The sequence below is a fragment of the Pipistrellus hanaki genome (assembly GCF_964339955.1).
Source record: "Pipistrellus hanaki genome assembly, chromosome: 9".
NCBI lineage: Eukaryota > Metazoa > Chordata > Mammalia > Chiroptera > Vespertilionidae > Pipistrellus > Pipistrellus hanaki.
In genome coordinates this window covers 77,696,139-77,711,026 of record NC_140511.1, presented here as the reverse complement: position 1 = coordinate 77,711,026, position 14,888 = coordinate 77,696,139, and the positions used below count along the sequence as shown (strand labels likewise).

At 55.6% G+C, this 14,888-nt stretch overlaps 1 protein-coding gene across 1 annotated transcript; it reads right to left on the bottom strand.

The window, feature by feature from the left end:
- Positions 1-268: 268 nt before the first annotated feature.
- SLC3A2 (solute carrier family 3 member 2) lies at positions 269-14,830 on the bottom strand. Its single transcript, XM_084894796.1, has 10 exons — positions 14,537-14,830; positions 6,053-6,484; positions 5,527-5,700; positions 4,869-4,963; positions 2,542-2,610; positions 2,393-2,451; positions 2,033-2,231; positions 1,796-1,939; positions 921-1,004; positions 269-810 (listed from the first exon to the last, which is right to left on the bottom strand). The coding sequence occupies exons 1-10, from the start codon at positions 14,604-14,606 to the stop codon at positions 448-450; spliced, it is 1,689 nt and encodes a 562-aa protein (XP_084750922.1). The 5' UTR covers positions 14,607-14,830; the 3' UTR covers positions 269-447.
- Positions 14,831-14,888: the final 58 nt, after the last annotated feature.

Below are 14,888 nucleotides of genomic sequence, written 5' to 3'. Positions count from 1 at the left end.
CAAAAAACAGGAAAGCTGACCCCACTCAGCTGCAGACTCATTGCTGAGGGCGAGTCAGCAAGACCGAGACCTCAGGAGAGCATGCCCAGTGGGGCAGGAGGCCTGGGTGCTAGCCCCAGCCGACACCTCCCTGCACCGACTGGCAGGCCCTTCCTGCCTGGGCTGGCAGACGTATGAAACTCTCAGACCCATGTATATATATGACACTCTCAGACCCTGATCACGGTGGGGAGCTGGGGGGTAACAGAAGGTGGAGGGAAGACAGACCTCACTAGGCAGGGGTAACTTTTATTTGAAGCCAGAAAACACCCTATTGGGGTTCATCTGTAATCTGTGACAGTAAAAAAAACAGGAGAGGAACCAGAACCCAAAGGGCCTGGGGAGGGAAGGAGAGGGGAGGGGGAGGACAGAAGAGGGGAAGGGAGGGGAGGAGGGCCAGGCCGCGCATCAGGCCACGTAGGGGAATTTGAGCAGCAGCCCCTCGTGGGGCTCCAACTTCAGGTGCTCCAGCTCCAGAGCGGCGCCCTCCTCCCGGCCAGGCCGGGTGCTGAGCAGCAGGCTGGCGCTGGCGGGCAGGCTGGCGCTGGCGGGCAGGCTGCTGGAGGCCGCCAGGCGGGCGGGCTGGGTGTCCCCGAAGTTGAGCACCACCAGGTAGCGGTCGTTCTGGTCCCAGTGGCGCACGTAGGCGAAGAGGCCGGGCGCCGAGGGCAGCGCGTGGAAGTCGCCGTGCAGCAGGGAGCGCTCCTTGCCCCGGAGGTCGCTCAGCTGCCGGAACAGGCTCAGCAGGGAGCCCGTGTCTCCGCTCTGGCCCTGCAGCCATGGGGACAGACAGAGCCGGAAGGGATGAAGACCTCCGCTGCCTCAGACTCCCACAAGCCACCGCCCGGCTGCTGGCAGGCCCTGCCCCCCAAACCCCGTACCTTCACCGTCATGTTGGCGCTCGCAGGTCCCGAGGTGTTGAGGGAGCTGGACTCATCCCACAGCATGACCGGGGCCTGCTCAGGCTGGAAGGGGGGGAAGCGGGACGTGGGGAAGGTTGGCCTGCTCCCCCTCTCCTCCTCCTTCCCCCCCCCCAGGCCCGGAAGGCCCTCCCGCCCTCACACCGCACTCCTGCTGGGGGGCAGCAAGGCCGGCTCCCACCTCAAGTCCCTGCCCTGCCCCTCGGCCAGGGGACTCCCCCAAACAGCCTCGAGCCAGCTTCCTCACTCCCGCCTCTGCTCAGCCGTCTCCGGGTTCCCTGTGGCCACTCCTGCGGAGGCCTCAGCCCTTCTGTGCTCCGGGCACGGAGCACAGGGATCGCCCCGCACAACGTGGGGAACGGATGAGATCCCAGCGCAGGTGTCAGACTCCACGCCTGTGGCTGGAGCTAAGCGTGTGCCTTCCGGTCTGACCCCATCCCTTCTCTCACTCACCTGGCTCCCCCGCTAAACCAGGAGGGCCCAGCAGAGCGCCCGCTCACTGTCCAAGGACTGAATGAGTGAGAGAGTGATGGCTAACATACTGAACACGACCCGTACGACACTGCATTTTAAAACAGCCGTCACTCTATCTGAACCGCCCTACGAGAGAGGGGGCCTCACAGAGCAGACGGCCCGGACGTGGAGATGTGACACCGCCTGCCGCAGCCACATGGCTACGGGCCAGGTGACCGACTAGGAACCAAGCGCAGCTCCCCTGGAGTCAGGCCTGTCCGCGGCATCTATGACTATCCTGGCGGGTAAACACAGCCCCCCGCCCCCCCCCACACACACACACACCCCCCCCCCGCCGCGCGCCCAGAAGGCGGCGCCCATACCTGTCCGGGCAGGGCCGCTGCCTTCAGGCCGATCTCGTCCCCGTAGCTGAACACCGGGGTGCCCGGCAGCGTGAAGAGCAGCAGCTGGTAGAGTCGGAGCAGCGGGGCCGGCACGAAGGAAGTGAGGAGGCCCTCCTGGGACAGCTGGAGAACGGCGCACCGGTGAGCCCGAAGCCCCCCGCCCGCCTCGCGGCACCCCTTCCCCCGAAAGGCGCCCTGGCCCTCCCCCGCACTCACACTCCAGCTGCTCCAGCGGCTGTCATTGGTCAAATGCCCGCGCGTGGCATCCAGGTACTGGGCGACCAGCGTTTTCACGTGCTCCCCGGTGAAAGGCGGGGCCGCCAGGTACGAGCTGGTCAGCAGCAGGTCCTTGGCCGGTTCGAGCAGGCTCACGATCTCGCTCAGGTTGGAGGACCCTGTTCCTGCAATCAAGAGCCTGCAGAGAGCAAAGCAGAGGTCAAGGCTGGGAGGGAGGGAAGGAAGGGAGGGAGGGAGGAAGATATTTGAACCAGGAACCACTCCCCCTTCCCAGGGCCTAGCACTCAACTGGGGGCGCCCCTGCTGGAGCTGAGTTGGGGATAGGGGTCTGGCACTCACCTATCTTCACTGAAGGTCTTGGTGATGTTCTGCCAGTCGGCCAACAACAGAGGCGCATTCTAGAAGGCGAAAAGCGGAGGTGACTTCTCCCCGCCCTGGTGAGTCCCGCCTGCTCCCCGAGGCTGCATCTCTCAGTGAAGGATACTCACCTTCAGCTTCTCCACGTCCCGAACCTGGAACCCATCCACGCCAGCATGCAGCCAGAAACTCAGAGCATCCTGTGGGGCGGGGGAGAGACGACAGAGGACAGAGTGACACTCTGCTGCGGAGGCCCACAAACGCCCGCCCCCGCGAAGCCTGCCTGCCAGGCGCTTCCTGGTGACCCGGGCAGCCACCTGCAGGTGTTCCCACCTCCATCTTTTTTATATTTATTTATTTAATATATTTTATTGATTTTGTACAGAGAGGAAGGGAGAGAGAGATACAGAGTTAGAAACATCGATGAGAGAGAGTCATCAGCTGCCTCTTGCACACCCCCACTGGGGATATGCCCGCAACCAAGGTCATGCCCTTGACTGGAATCGAACCCGGGACCCTTCAGTCCCCAAGCCGACGCTCTATCCATTGAGCCAAACCGGTTTCGGCCCGCCTCCATCTTAACGGCATTAGCCCTGGGTCCCTCCCCTTCTAGCCCGTCACTGCTTCTCGTAGTGATATTTCCCTACTCTAGGCCATGGCTGCACCTGATAACCACACAGGAGGCCCAAGAGAGAAAGTGTGTTCATAACCGTAACCTCACTGAATACTCAGCACGTGTGGAGCGCTGGCATACCCATTTTATTTATTTATTTATTTATTTATTTATTTATTTATTTATTTAATTTATTTATTGCGCCGAAACCAGTTTGGCTCAGTGGATAGAGCATTGGTCTGCGGACTGAAAGGTCCCAGGTTCAATTCTGGTCAAGGGCATATACATTGGTTGTGGGCACATCCCCAGTAGGGGGTGTGCAGGAGGCAGCTGGTCGATGATTCTCTCATTGATGTTTCTAACTATCTATCTCTCTCCCTTCCTCTCTGTGAAAAATCAATAAAATATATATGTTTAAAAATTTATTTGTTGATTAAGGTATCACCTATCTGTCCTGGCATACCCGTTTCAGAGATGTGGAAATAGCCTCAAAGAAGCAGGAGGCATGCCCGAGGCTCAGGAAGCACGCAGCAGTGACAGGGCTCAAACCCAGTCAAAACCCCCAGACAGATGTGTGGCTCCCTCCCCCTGCCTGAGGCCTAGGAGCAGTCACGGGGCTGCAGGCCAGGCCAGAGCTGGGCAGGGCCACCAAAGGATGAAAGACTGAAATGCAAAGCATGCCCCCCGGGCAGTTTCCATGAAGCTGTGGGACAGGCCCAGGCCTGAAGCCCTGGCGCTGAGCACAGAACAGGAAACCCCGTTCCCAGGGCCCTTTCCCCTTTTTCTCCCTGCTCCGTGCGCTCCCTCCTCGCGTCTCCATTTTCCTCTGAGCTACCATCTCATCTCGTCACCATCCAAGAACTTCCCTGTCAGTGAGGTTTACAGGGCCGCCCGGCAGCGCGCTGTAAACCGAGGGTCCTACAGAAATGCTGGGGGGACAGATCCTACCCCAGAATCGGGGCTGCCAGCCAGTGAGGGCCCGCCTCCATTTCCGTGCTGCCCGCTCCGAACTGGCCAGTGTCCCCTAAGGCAGGCACCAGGAACCTGGGTGACAGTCACAGACCCTCCCTCCGCCAGCTGGCTACAAAAGCTGGGGCTACACCTTCAGGGCAGTGGTTAAAGAATAAGGTTACTTGCCGGGACCAGTTTGGCTCAATGGATAGAGCATCGGCTTGGGGACTGAAGGGTCCCGGGTTCGATTTCGGTCAAGGGCATGTACCTTGGTTGCGGGCATATCCCCAGTAGGGGGTGTGCAAGAGGCAGCTGATCGATGACACTCTCTCTCATTGATGTTTCTAACTATCTCTCTCTCTTCCTCTCTATAAAAAAATTAATAAAATATATTTAAAAAGAATAAGGTTACTTGGACCTCAAATCCCAGCACATGGAACCCTCTGAACCTGGGTGTCCTCCTGCAGTTTGGGGGTAATGGTAGGGACCTCGCGTGGGTACACCGGGGATTAGAACACATCTCGAAAACACTTGGCACAGCCTCAGACACAGGAAGATCCCCAAGCTTAGAACTTCAGGCCGGGCTGTACTTGAAAACATCAAACAAGGACTGGGAAGCCGGTCCGAACAGACTCCCACTGAGAAGCATTCCTCTCCCCAAAGGGAGAAAAGTCAAACCCAGATTAGCATCTGAGAGGCTCCCTTCCCGGCACAGTCACCGCCAGAGGAAACAGGAAAAAGGAGCGCCCAAAAGGAACAAGCAACATCGGGGGTGCGCTGTGGGGGGAGCCAGGGCCCCTGCGGGAGGGGGCCGGGTGTACCACAGGGGCTGCCGGGCGAGGACCCCACAAGCCAAGGACCTGGCCCCCACCGTCTGGGCGCCGGCGCACTCACCGTTATCTTGGTGGCCACCGTGTCCGTCTGAGCGGGGAGGAACCACGAGTCCTGGCCCCGGTAGTTGGGGGTGAGGTCCAGAATGACCCGGATGCCTGGGAAGATGGAGGGAGAAGCAGGTGTTGAGAAAGGAGGGGATCGACAAACGCCCCAGCAGAGCAGCCCGTTCACATTACTTGCCCCAGAAGCTTACACTGGAACCCTGGCAAACCTCAGTCCATTGAAACAGAGACACCAGCAAGAAGGGCCCTTGAACCCTCATAAGGCAGAAGATGAGCAGTATTAACTGAGAAGGCTGATCTATAGGGTCCTGGGCTCCCCACCCCAAAGTGAACCCTGTTAAAGACAGACAAGGTTTTATCTGGATTTTCTTTCCAAGAGGATCCCCTCTCTTCAACTTTAAAAACCACCACCTTCTTGAAAGCCCATTTTGAAAACCTCGGCGCAGAAGCCCAGAAGGGAGCGGCCTGCGCAGGCAAGTGGGGGGAGTCCCTGAGCCGCTGGGCAAACCCGGCTTAGGCCGAGGCCTGGTCTCCTAGGTGCCCGCGAGCCAAGCTCCGAGCCAGCAGGAGCGAGGCACACAAAAACCCTACCCTGCCCCCCAGGCAGGCCCTTGCCAACTCCAAGGTCCTCTGGGGACCCTAACAAAGGCACCCACTCTTTTTCTTGGCCGCCTGCAGGAGACTCTCAAAGTCTTCCTTGGAGCCAAACGTGGGGTCGATCTGTTCCAAGTGGGTCCCATCGACGTCGTCTCTCTGGGTTTTGTGGATCGGGCCCAGCACGATGCCCTTCACCTTGAGGGAGCCCAGGTAGTCCAGGCGCCCCTTGAGGCCTGCAAGGGAGGGAGGGAAGGAGGGAGGAGGTCAGAGGGGGCGGTCCGAGGCCTCAGGGCGGAGGGGGAGCAGCTGATGTAAAGGGCCAAGCACGTTGCTTCAGCAACCTCGTGGCTCCGGGGGAGGGGAGGCCAGAGGCTGAGTCAGCGTCCCACGTGAAAGCGGGAGAGGTGGAAGTGGGGAAGGGGAAACTCTCTGAAGAAAGGCTGGGGGCGCTCCGGCCCATGAACCGTCCGAGTCCATGGGGGAGCGAGAGGGAAGGGGGTGCGAGCGCCCACCAGTCAAACCCGGGGCGCCAGGGTGAGGGTGAGAGCTGGGGGGGGGGGGGGGGGCGGAGGGGCACCCGCTCACCGTCGAGGCCGCCCGCGCCGGGGCCCTGGAAGGCCTGCGGGTCCCGCACGCGGTAGAGCGCCCCCTTCTGCCACCAGCCCTGCGCCGGCAGGTCGCGGCAGCGCGGCGCCCGCACGATGATGAGCACGGCGCCCGCCAGCATGCCCAGCCAGCCGAGCCAGAAGAGCAGCAGCAGCGCCCAGCGCGCGCGCACCCAGCCGGGGCTGCCCGCCACCTTCAGCAGCTCCTCCTTGGACAGGCCCGTGAACTTGGCCGCCGCCGCCGCCTCGTCGTCCGCCACCTTGATCTTCACCAGGCCGTTCTTCTCGGCGCCGCCCGCCATGGCCGCGGACACGGCCGCCCCCGAGGCCGCGTTCATCGGCTGCTTCTCGGGCTCCAGCTCGTTCAGCTCCACCTCCTTCATGTCCACCTCGGCGTCCTGGCTCATGGTGCCTGCGGGGCCGGCGACACGACGCGCGCCGCGGTCAGCTGGGGGCTGTGCACGGGGACCGACCTCCGGGACCCGGAACGCTCTCCCCGGCGACCGCTCCGAGCGCCCGACCTCGTCCGGGGGGCGGGGCGACCTCGGGGAGGGGCGCGGGGCCCCGCCCCGGCCCGCCTCCCCTTAAAGGGGAACCGCCCGGTGCGCCCTCCGGGTCGCTGGCCGGCGGGGCAGTATGCCGGGAACTGGCCTCCGACCGCCGCGTGGTCAGCTCCCCAAGGGTCCCTCCAGCCCTAGCACGAAGCCTCCTGCAGGTGGGCAGCCTGTGGCCCCCGTCCGGTTCCCGCAGGGCACAGGGTGCGGCGCCGAGGACCCTCCTCAGAGCCCACACGAAGGCTAGCGACTACCCGACACCATGGGACCCATTTGCCCCGCGCAGGACTCAGCCGCCGCCCGCCTCGCCTCCCCGCCGGCGGGAGGCCCTGCGCCCTCTGCGCCCAGGCCTCGGCGTAGACCGCCCCGCAGGGCTAGCCCACTCCTGCCAGACTCGTCCTGACTCGTTCAGTGCACTCGGGAGGCAGCTGCAGTACTCCGCTTTATTAACTTCACTGAACTGGCTCTGGCCTGTCTTCTCAGGAGGTTCTGTGATGACTGCTGGACAGGAGAGCGCTGGCACTGTCTTCCCCTCCCCCCCAGGGCCTGGCGCTGGGCAGCCGGGCAGCTGGGCATTGGACATGCACAAGACTGATGGCAACCTCGGGGCTGTAGCAGACATTCCGGGGCGAGGCCTCAGTTAGAGGCATCTAGGAATTCCCTACAACAGACCAGAAGGTGCCATGGTCAGCCCCTTCCCCACCGCCCAGGTCCCCCCAGAGTCCTCCCAGAGTCCCAACCTCGCACCCTGACCCTTCCCTCTGGAAGCCCACGGCAGCTCTGCTCAGAGGCCTTGCAGACCACCAACTCCCCGCAGGCAGATCCCTGAACTACGGGTGAGCGAGCACAGCAGGGACTGCTGGGCAGCAGCCCCATGAGGGGCCGACACCCTCGGACCGCCTGTTCCTGGGCAGTGCCAGCGGGGCCATTTTCAGAGGAGCTGAAGGAGGTTCTTTCCCCTCCTCCCGTGGGCTGGGAGCCAAGACGGCTGTATGTTTGGAAGAGAGCAGAAACCAAGGTCTGAAGCAGCAACAGACAAGAAGGGGAGCCGAAGGTGTGAAAGGCTCACCCTCTGCCATCCTCTTCTTCACCCCGAGCCCACCCCAAGCCCGGTGAGGCCGGAACTAACTCCTACAGGGAGGCAGCCAGTGGGCAGAGGTTGAGTTCAGTCTGGTGTTCAGTGATAAGACGTCCACGGTGCCTGAGCTTGCAGCTAACGCCAACAGGGGCCCTGCCCTGCCCAGACCTTTCTCCCCAGCATGAAAGCTCAGGTCAGAAGCTCTCCGTGAGATGGTCCAACATAACCACCCCCACCCCCACCACCGAAAATATTATAGGTGGAAAATGTATTTGATACACCTAACATGAACTATGGTAGCAACCATACTTAGGTAAAAACTGCTGTTTGAATTTTAACCCTGTTATTCTGGCTTCGGCGCTCGCCGACTTGCTTAAACAATAGATTGAGACCTGGAGGCTGAGGCAGTTTCCCTGTGCCTGTGGACCAGGACCACAGGAGACTGAGTCCCACTGACTCAGTAGCTCCAGGAGTTGAAACTGCAGATAACCTTGCCTCAGCTCTGCTTCTGTACTATCTGCTATCGCAAGATAGATCCACATTACAACGTCCAGCAGGATTTTAGAATTTAGAACAAAGGAAAATTCTTGTGGTTTGGACCTTTAAAAGGACTGCCTCCACCTGGAACGGCGCTGTCCTGAGTGTGGCCACCTGCGTGTGGTGCTCTCGCGGCCATCCTGGCCAGTTCAATAAACCCTTGCCTTTTTTTAATCAATCAGCAGCCTCCGGTGGTCTTATTTTTGACTCCAGGGTTCGACCCCACAACATTATCACAGCCTAGCCTAGCCCTTCTCCCGAATTCTTACTGCTTTCACGCCATTTAAAGCAGAAAGTCACAAGGCAAACCATCCTAAGTTGGGCTTCATCCTTGTTTCCGGGCACGAGAGCTGCTAACCCCTTGAACTTCCTGAACAACAGAGGGGATAGGCTGTCTTTTGTTCTAACATTTGGTCTTAGTCCTCCCAGACACGAGGGCTTCTCAGACCCTTGGAGTCTAGGGTAGTAAGAGTGTCATTTTGTATGTTAAGGAGGAATCACCAGTGATCAGTAGGTTACAACTTTCGGCCCCGCCCTCTGACCTCAGAGAGGGGAGAGGCTGAAGACGGAGCTAATCACCAGCGGCCACGGACGTGTCTGCGCAGTGGCACCTCCTTAAAGCCTGGCACACGGGGCTTGGAGAGCTTCCAGTTGGTGAACACAGCCAATGCCAGGAAGATAACACACCCTGAGCTCCTGTGCTTGGGACTCTCCCAGCCCTCTTCCTGAACCTCGTTTCTGGCTGTTCATTTATGTTATCCTTAACTAGAGGCCCAGTGCACTGGTAGGGCCCCTAGTGGCTGCCAGCTGCCGGCAGGGCACTCCCTCCCTTCCCCCAGTCACCTGCTGTCACCACTGCCACTAGCCAAGTCCTCCCTCCCTTCCCCCAGCTGGCCCGCCCCCTGCCTGAACTCCTAGAAGAATCCCTGTAGATGGGACAATATGCATGCTATGCTTTTATTATCCTAAATAATAAAAGGGTAATATGCAAATTGGCCAAACAGAATGACAGGTCACTATGATGCACACTGACCACCAGGGGGCAGGTGCTCAACACAGGAGCTGCCCCCTGGTGGCCAGTGCGCTCTCAGGGGGACAGGGAGTGGACCTAAGCCATCTGTCAGACATCCTCCAAGGACTCCCAGACTGCTAAAGGGCGCAGGCAGGGCTGAGGGGACCTCCTTGCCGCCCTCCAGTGCACAAATGTCGCGCACCAGGCCTCTAATATAGCATAATAAACTGGTAATAGGAAGTAAAGGGTTACCCTGAGTTCTATGAGCTGTTACTGCAAATTTGAACCTGAGGAGGGGGTGGGAACCCTGATTTGTAGCCAACTCAGAAATGTAACCTGGGAACGGATTACTTGAGATTGGTGTCTGAAGTCAGGAATAGTATGTAAGACCGAGGCCTTAACCTCTGGGGTCTGTACAAACCCTAGTGTTAGTTTCAGCACTGAATAAATTGCAGGATATCCAGTTGGTGTTGGCACAGGAGTGGAGAACTACTTGGTGTGGAAAACCCAGACATTTGGTGTCAGAAGTATTCTGAACTGAAAACAGATCTTAGTGGATGGTAGCAAACAGGTCATAACAGCAGATTCTTCTCTAGACCCTTGGTCCAATGCACTCAAATATGGAATTGTTATTTAAGAAAGTTTCTTCTTATTCATTACACTAAACAGAGAAGGTACAAAATATATACGGAAATGCAGATATTTTGGAAGACATTATGAAATAACAGAAATCTAGATTCTAACTACCATTCTTCCATGAAAAGAGTAGGTAAACCCAAAACAAAAATTTGTACTATTAAGGTGCTGACTTAAAACTCAGAAACTTAAGAAAAGCGGATTTTACCACCAAGTTTGGAAGGGGAATCCCTTTTTACCCTCAAATTAGCAAGCAGCATTAGGACAGAGTTACCATATAGTAAATTTCCTTAAAATAATGTCAGAAATTTACAAAAACACTTTTACCGATAACTTACACCTGATCTGGGGGGAAATATTGAGACTTAAACGTTTTTATCTACTTTCAGCAAATAAAATCCTATACAGAAAAATAAAACTGAATCTATAGACAAATTATTAGGATAAAGAGTTCAATAAAATACTAGACACAAGACAAGATACAAAAATAATTCTTTTCTGAACACTAGTAGCAAGCTACTAGGGAAAAAATTTAAGTTGCCATGTCCACTAGCAATGAAAAACATTCACGCACAAAATACTGGGTACCTACCATGTTCTAGGCACTGTTCTATGAGCTGGGAGGTAGGAAGAAATGAGTCCGTGCTCTCATGAAGCTTAATTCCACTGAATTAATCCCAGCAGAGCACTGCGCATTTGCATTTCCCTGCTTCTCTCTGAATCCTGGCAATGCTTCCTACTGCCAGGAGGGGGCACAGGACGCCGAGAAAAAAGGCCTGAAAGCAGCTTGCATCATCCAAGACAGCGATTTTCAACCGTTTTCATCTTATGGCGCACTAAAATCCTGAGGCACACCCAAAAATATATTTTTGCTGATCTGACAAAAAAATATATATATATACATGTATATATGAATATATATATGTGTGTGTGTGTGTATATATATATATATATATATATATATATGGTTTTGATTCATTTACACTATTGTCATGTTGGCTGTTGTAATTTTTTTTAAATGTGCTTTTATTCATTTGAGAGAGAGGGAGATAAAAACACCAATGATGAGACTCTGATCAGCTGCCTCCTGCGTGCCCCCTCCTGGGGACTGAGTGGGAAACCCAGGCATGTGTCCTAACCTGGAATCGAACTATGACCTGATTCCTGGGTCCGTGCTCAACTACGGAGCCACACAGACCGGGCTTGGCATGTTATTCACTTGTTTGTTTCCCTGTGTCTGTCACCCAGAATATGAACTCCAAAGGTGCATAAAGGTACCGCCTGCTTTATTTCCTGTTGTACCTCTTGGCTTAGTAGGTGCTCAACCCATCCTAGTAGAATAAGTGTTAAATGAAAGTCACCCATAATCCCCAACTGCCAAGATCACTTATCCCCTTCACCCGCTTTATGGCTTACAGAAAGAGCATCCCATGTCTGACAGCCCCCTTCCCATTCCCCCCTCCTGGTGGATTCTGTCACTACACAAGAGGCTGCAAACTCAGTCTAACCACCTTTGGCTCACAGGCATATTTTGATTGGCTCACAGAATATGCTTTAAAAAATGGACGTTTGCCTTAGCTCAGTGGTCGGCAAACTGCTGCTTTCGAGCTGCGGTTTGCCGCTCTGTTGATTGATGAGTTTGCTGACCACTGCTGTAAGGCATTATTACCCTTACCCAGAAGTTTTGACTTCAGGTTAAAGACATTAGTACATTATTAAATTGTTTTTTAAGCGTTTTCCCCTAAGACAGTGGTCGGCAAACTCATTAGGCAACAGAGCGGCAAACCGCATGGGGCTCGCAAGCCACCGTTTGCCGACCACTGCCCTAGCTGGTTAGCTCAGTGGATAGAGCATCAGCCTGGGAACTGAAAGGTCCCAGGTTCTATTCTGGTCAAGGGCACATGCCCAGGTTGTGGGCTCAATCCCCAATGGGGGACTTGCAGGAGGCAGCCGATCCATGATTTTCTCTTTCATCATGGAGGTTTCTATTTCTCTCTCCCCCTCTTCCTTTCTCTCTGAAATCAATAAAAATATATTAAAATAAATAAATAAACGGACCATAGGTGTTTACCACAAACGACTGAAATTAGCACTAGCCAGTTTGGCTCAGTGGATAGAGTGTCGGCCTGTGGACTGAAGGATGCCCAGATTGTGGCTCGGTCCCCAGTAGGGGGCGTGCAGGAGGCAGTCAATGAATGATTCTCTCATCATTGATGTTTCTATCTCTCTCTCTCTCTTCCTTTCTGAAATCAATAAAAATATATATTTTAAAAGGAAACACTTTTTTAAAAAACTGAAGTTAGAAGTCAACACTTAAAATAGGTAAATATACAATTTTTGATTTCTTGAACCTCTTGGTCATATTTCTTTAGAGACCACTCAAGCAAGGCCATCAGCTGGAGCTAAGGAAGGGCCGCCTAGGCTCTCTAGAGGCCCCACCCAGTTCACATCGCTTATCCGCACTCCTGGCATTTTGTAGGAGAGTTGGAGGGAGACCCTCACTTCAATCCTCTCCTTCCCTTTCCCACTGCCACCACTGTTAGTACAGAACCCACTTACCCGCAGCCTAAACTACTGAGACAACCTATTAATGCCCTTGTCTCCATCTTATTCCTCAATTTGTAATCACTACCCTGCTCAGAAACGCCTATGGGCTGAAACCGGTTTGGCTCAGTGGATAGAGCGTCAGCTTTCGGAATGAAGGGTCCCAGGTTCGATTCCGGTCAAGGGCATGTACATTGGTTGTGGGCACATCCCTGGTAAGAGGTGTGCAGGAAGCAGCCTGCGTACTGCGGCCTTTTGGAGGGCCAGAAACCTTCTCAATATCTAAGATTTTCCTGCCCTCTCCTTCCTCTACCGAAAATTTTCACTTCTTTGGGGGAATATGGTCCCCGTGTGTCCCTCCATGAGCTGGAAAAGGAAGAAAGTGTATGGATATAATTCATGAAATGTGGGCCGTAGGGAATAGTAGAATATACAATAAAACTGGGAAAGAGCTGAAACTGGTTTCTCTCTCATTGATGTTTTTAGCTCTCTCCCCCTCTCCCTTTCTCTGAAAAAAATCAATAAAATATATATTTTTAAAAATCTATGGGCGTTTTTCTTACTATCTATAGTCCAGTGATTTGGCTTTGCTATCCACGCCCTCCTCATCTGGCCTTCCTCAGATAATATTTCCCAGTTTTGTGTGTGTTTTTTTAAAAATGTTTTTGTTGCCGAAACCGGTTTGGCTCAGTGGATAGAGCCTCGGCCTGCGGACTGAAAGGTCCCGGGTTCGATTCCGGTCAAGGGCATGTACCTTGGTTTCGGGCACATCCCCAGTAGGGGGCGTGCAGGAGACAGCTGATCGATGACTCTCATCGATGTTTCTAACTCTATCTCTCTCCCTTCCTCTCTGTAAAAAAATCAATAAAATATATTTTAAAAAAAATAAAAGTGACTAAAAACTTAAAAAAATAAAAATAAATAAAAATGTTTTTGTTTATTTTTGTTTTTATAAAGAAGGGAGAAGGATAGAGCATTAGAAACATTGATGAAACATGCATCAGCTGCCTCCTGCACACTCCCCACTGGAAATGTGCCCGAAATCAATGTACATGCCCTTGACCAGAATCAAACCTGGGACCCTTCAGTCCGCAAACCGACGCTCTATCCACTGAGCAAAACCGGTTAGGGCTCTTTCCCAGTTTTTTGTTTATTTGTTTTTTTAAATATATTTTATTGATTTTTTACAGAGAATTAGGGAGAGAGATAGAGAGCTAGAAACGTCGATGAGAGAGTAACATCGACCAGCTGCCTCTTGCACACCCTCTACCGAGGATGTACCCGCAACCAAGGTACATGCCCCTGATCGGAATCGAACCTAGGACCTTTCAGTCCGCAGACCGACGCTTTATCCACTGAGCCAAACCGGTTTCGGCAGGAAAATCTTTTTAAGGCGCCTGTGGGGCGATAACAATGAGGGAAGACTGAGAAACACACCCTAAGGTCACTCCGTTTCTTTCCTGTGTATCTGCTCGGTCCCCGGCTACCCTGAGAGCAGTGTGACGGCGGCAGTGGAGCATGGATGTCAGAGGGCAGGGTCCGGAATCGGGCGGCCTGGATGTGGACCTTGGCTCTCCTGTTGCTTAGCTGGATAACACGAGCAGGTTACCTGCCCTCTCTGGGCCTCGGGTTCCTCCTCTGTAGCCTCACCTAACCCTCTCCCTGGGGGAGGCGCTCAGCGAGGCCGCACGGCAGAGCTCACCCCAGGGGCTGGGTGCGTCTGCAAAACCCGCCACCGCCGACGGTGACCTAACGCTGGGGTCTCAGCAGCCAGTCTCCGGGCGACGGGAACCCTGGCCACCAGGCGGGAGGTGCAGGGGCCCCTCACCTAGGAAAGGGGTAGTAAGTGTGCCCACCATTTGGGGTTTGGGGGCTCATCAATGCATGCAGGTGCTTAAAACGGCGCTCCGAACAGCCAGGATCCTGCAACACCGGACCGGACGCAGGATTGGGGGGGGGGGGGGGCACGACGACGACGACACCCAGCCAGGAAAACCAGACTCTGTCCTAAGACTCCAGCAGGGCACCTCCGCCCGGGTTCACTCCCGAAATGGCTCCATGCAGGGCCCTGCAGCTGAGCGCCCCCAGCCCGGGCCTCAGTACCTGAGTCGCCTCTGGCGCCAGCAGCCTGCGCACCAGGCCCGGCCGAGGGTTCAGGAGGTTCGGGATCCATGGCGGCGGGCCCTGCACGCGGGTTTAGGGTGTGTGGGGGCAAGGGGAAGCTCAGGGGAGGGTTTCAGGGTGGGCGGCTCTGACCCGGACGTAGCGACAACCCGCGGGAAGCCGCCCCAGGCCTCACGGCAGCAGCCCCACGTAGGGCGGCGGAGGAGACGCCGCCGCAGCGCCCCGGGCGTGCCTGCGCGCGTCCCTTAAGGCGCCTGCGCAACTTTTCGCGCCGCAGAGGGCGCGCGCTCAAGTCCTCTTTGTCTGGGAATCTCTACCCACAACTCCCCAG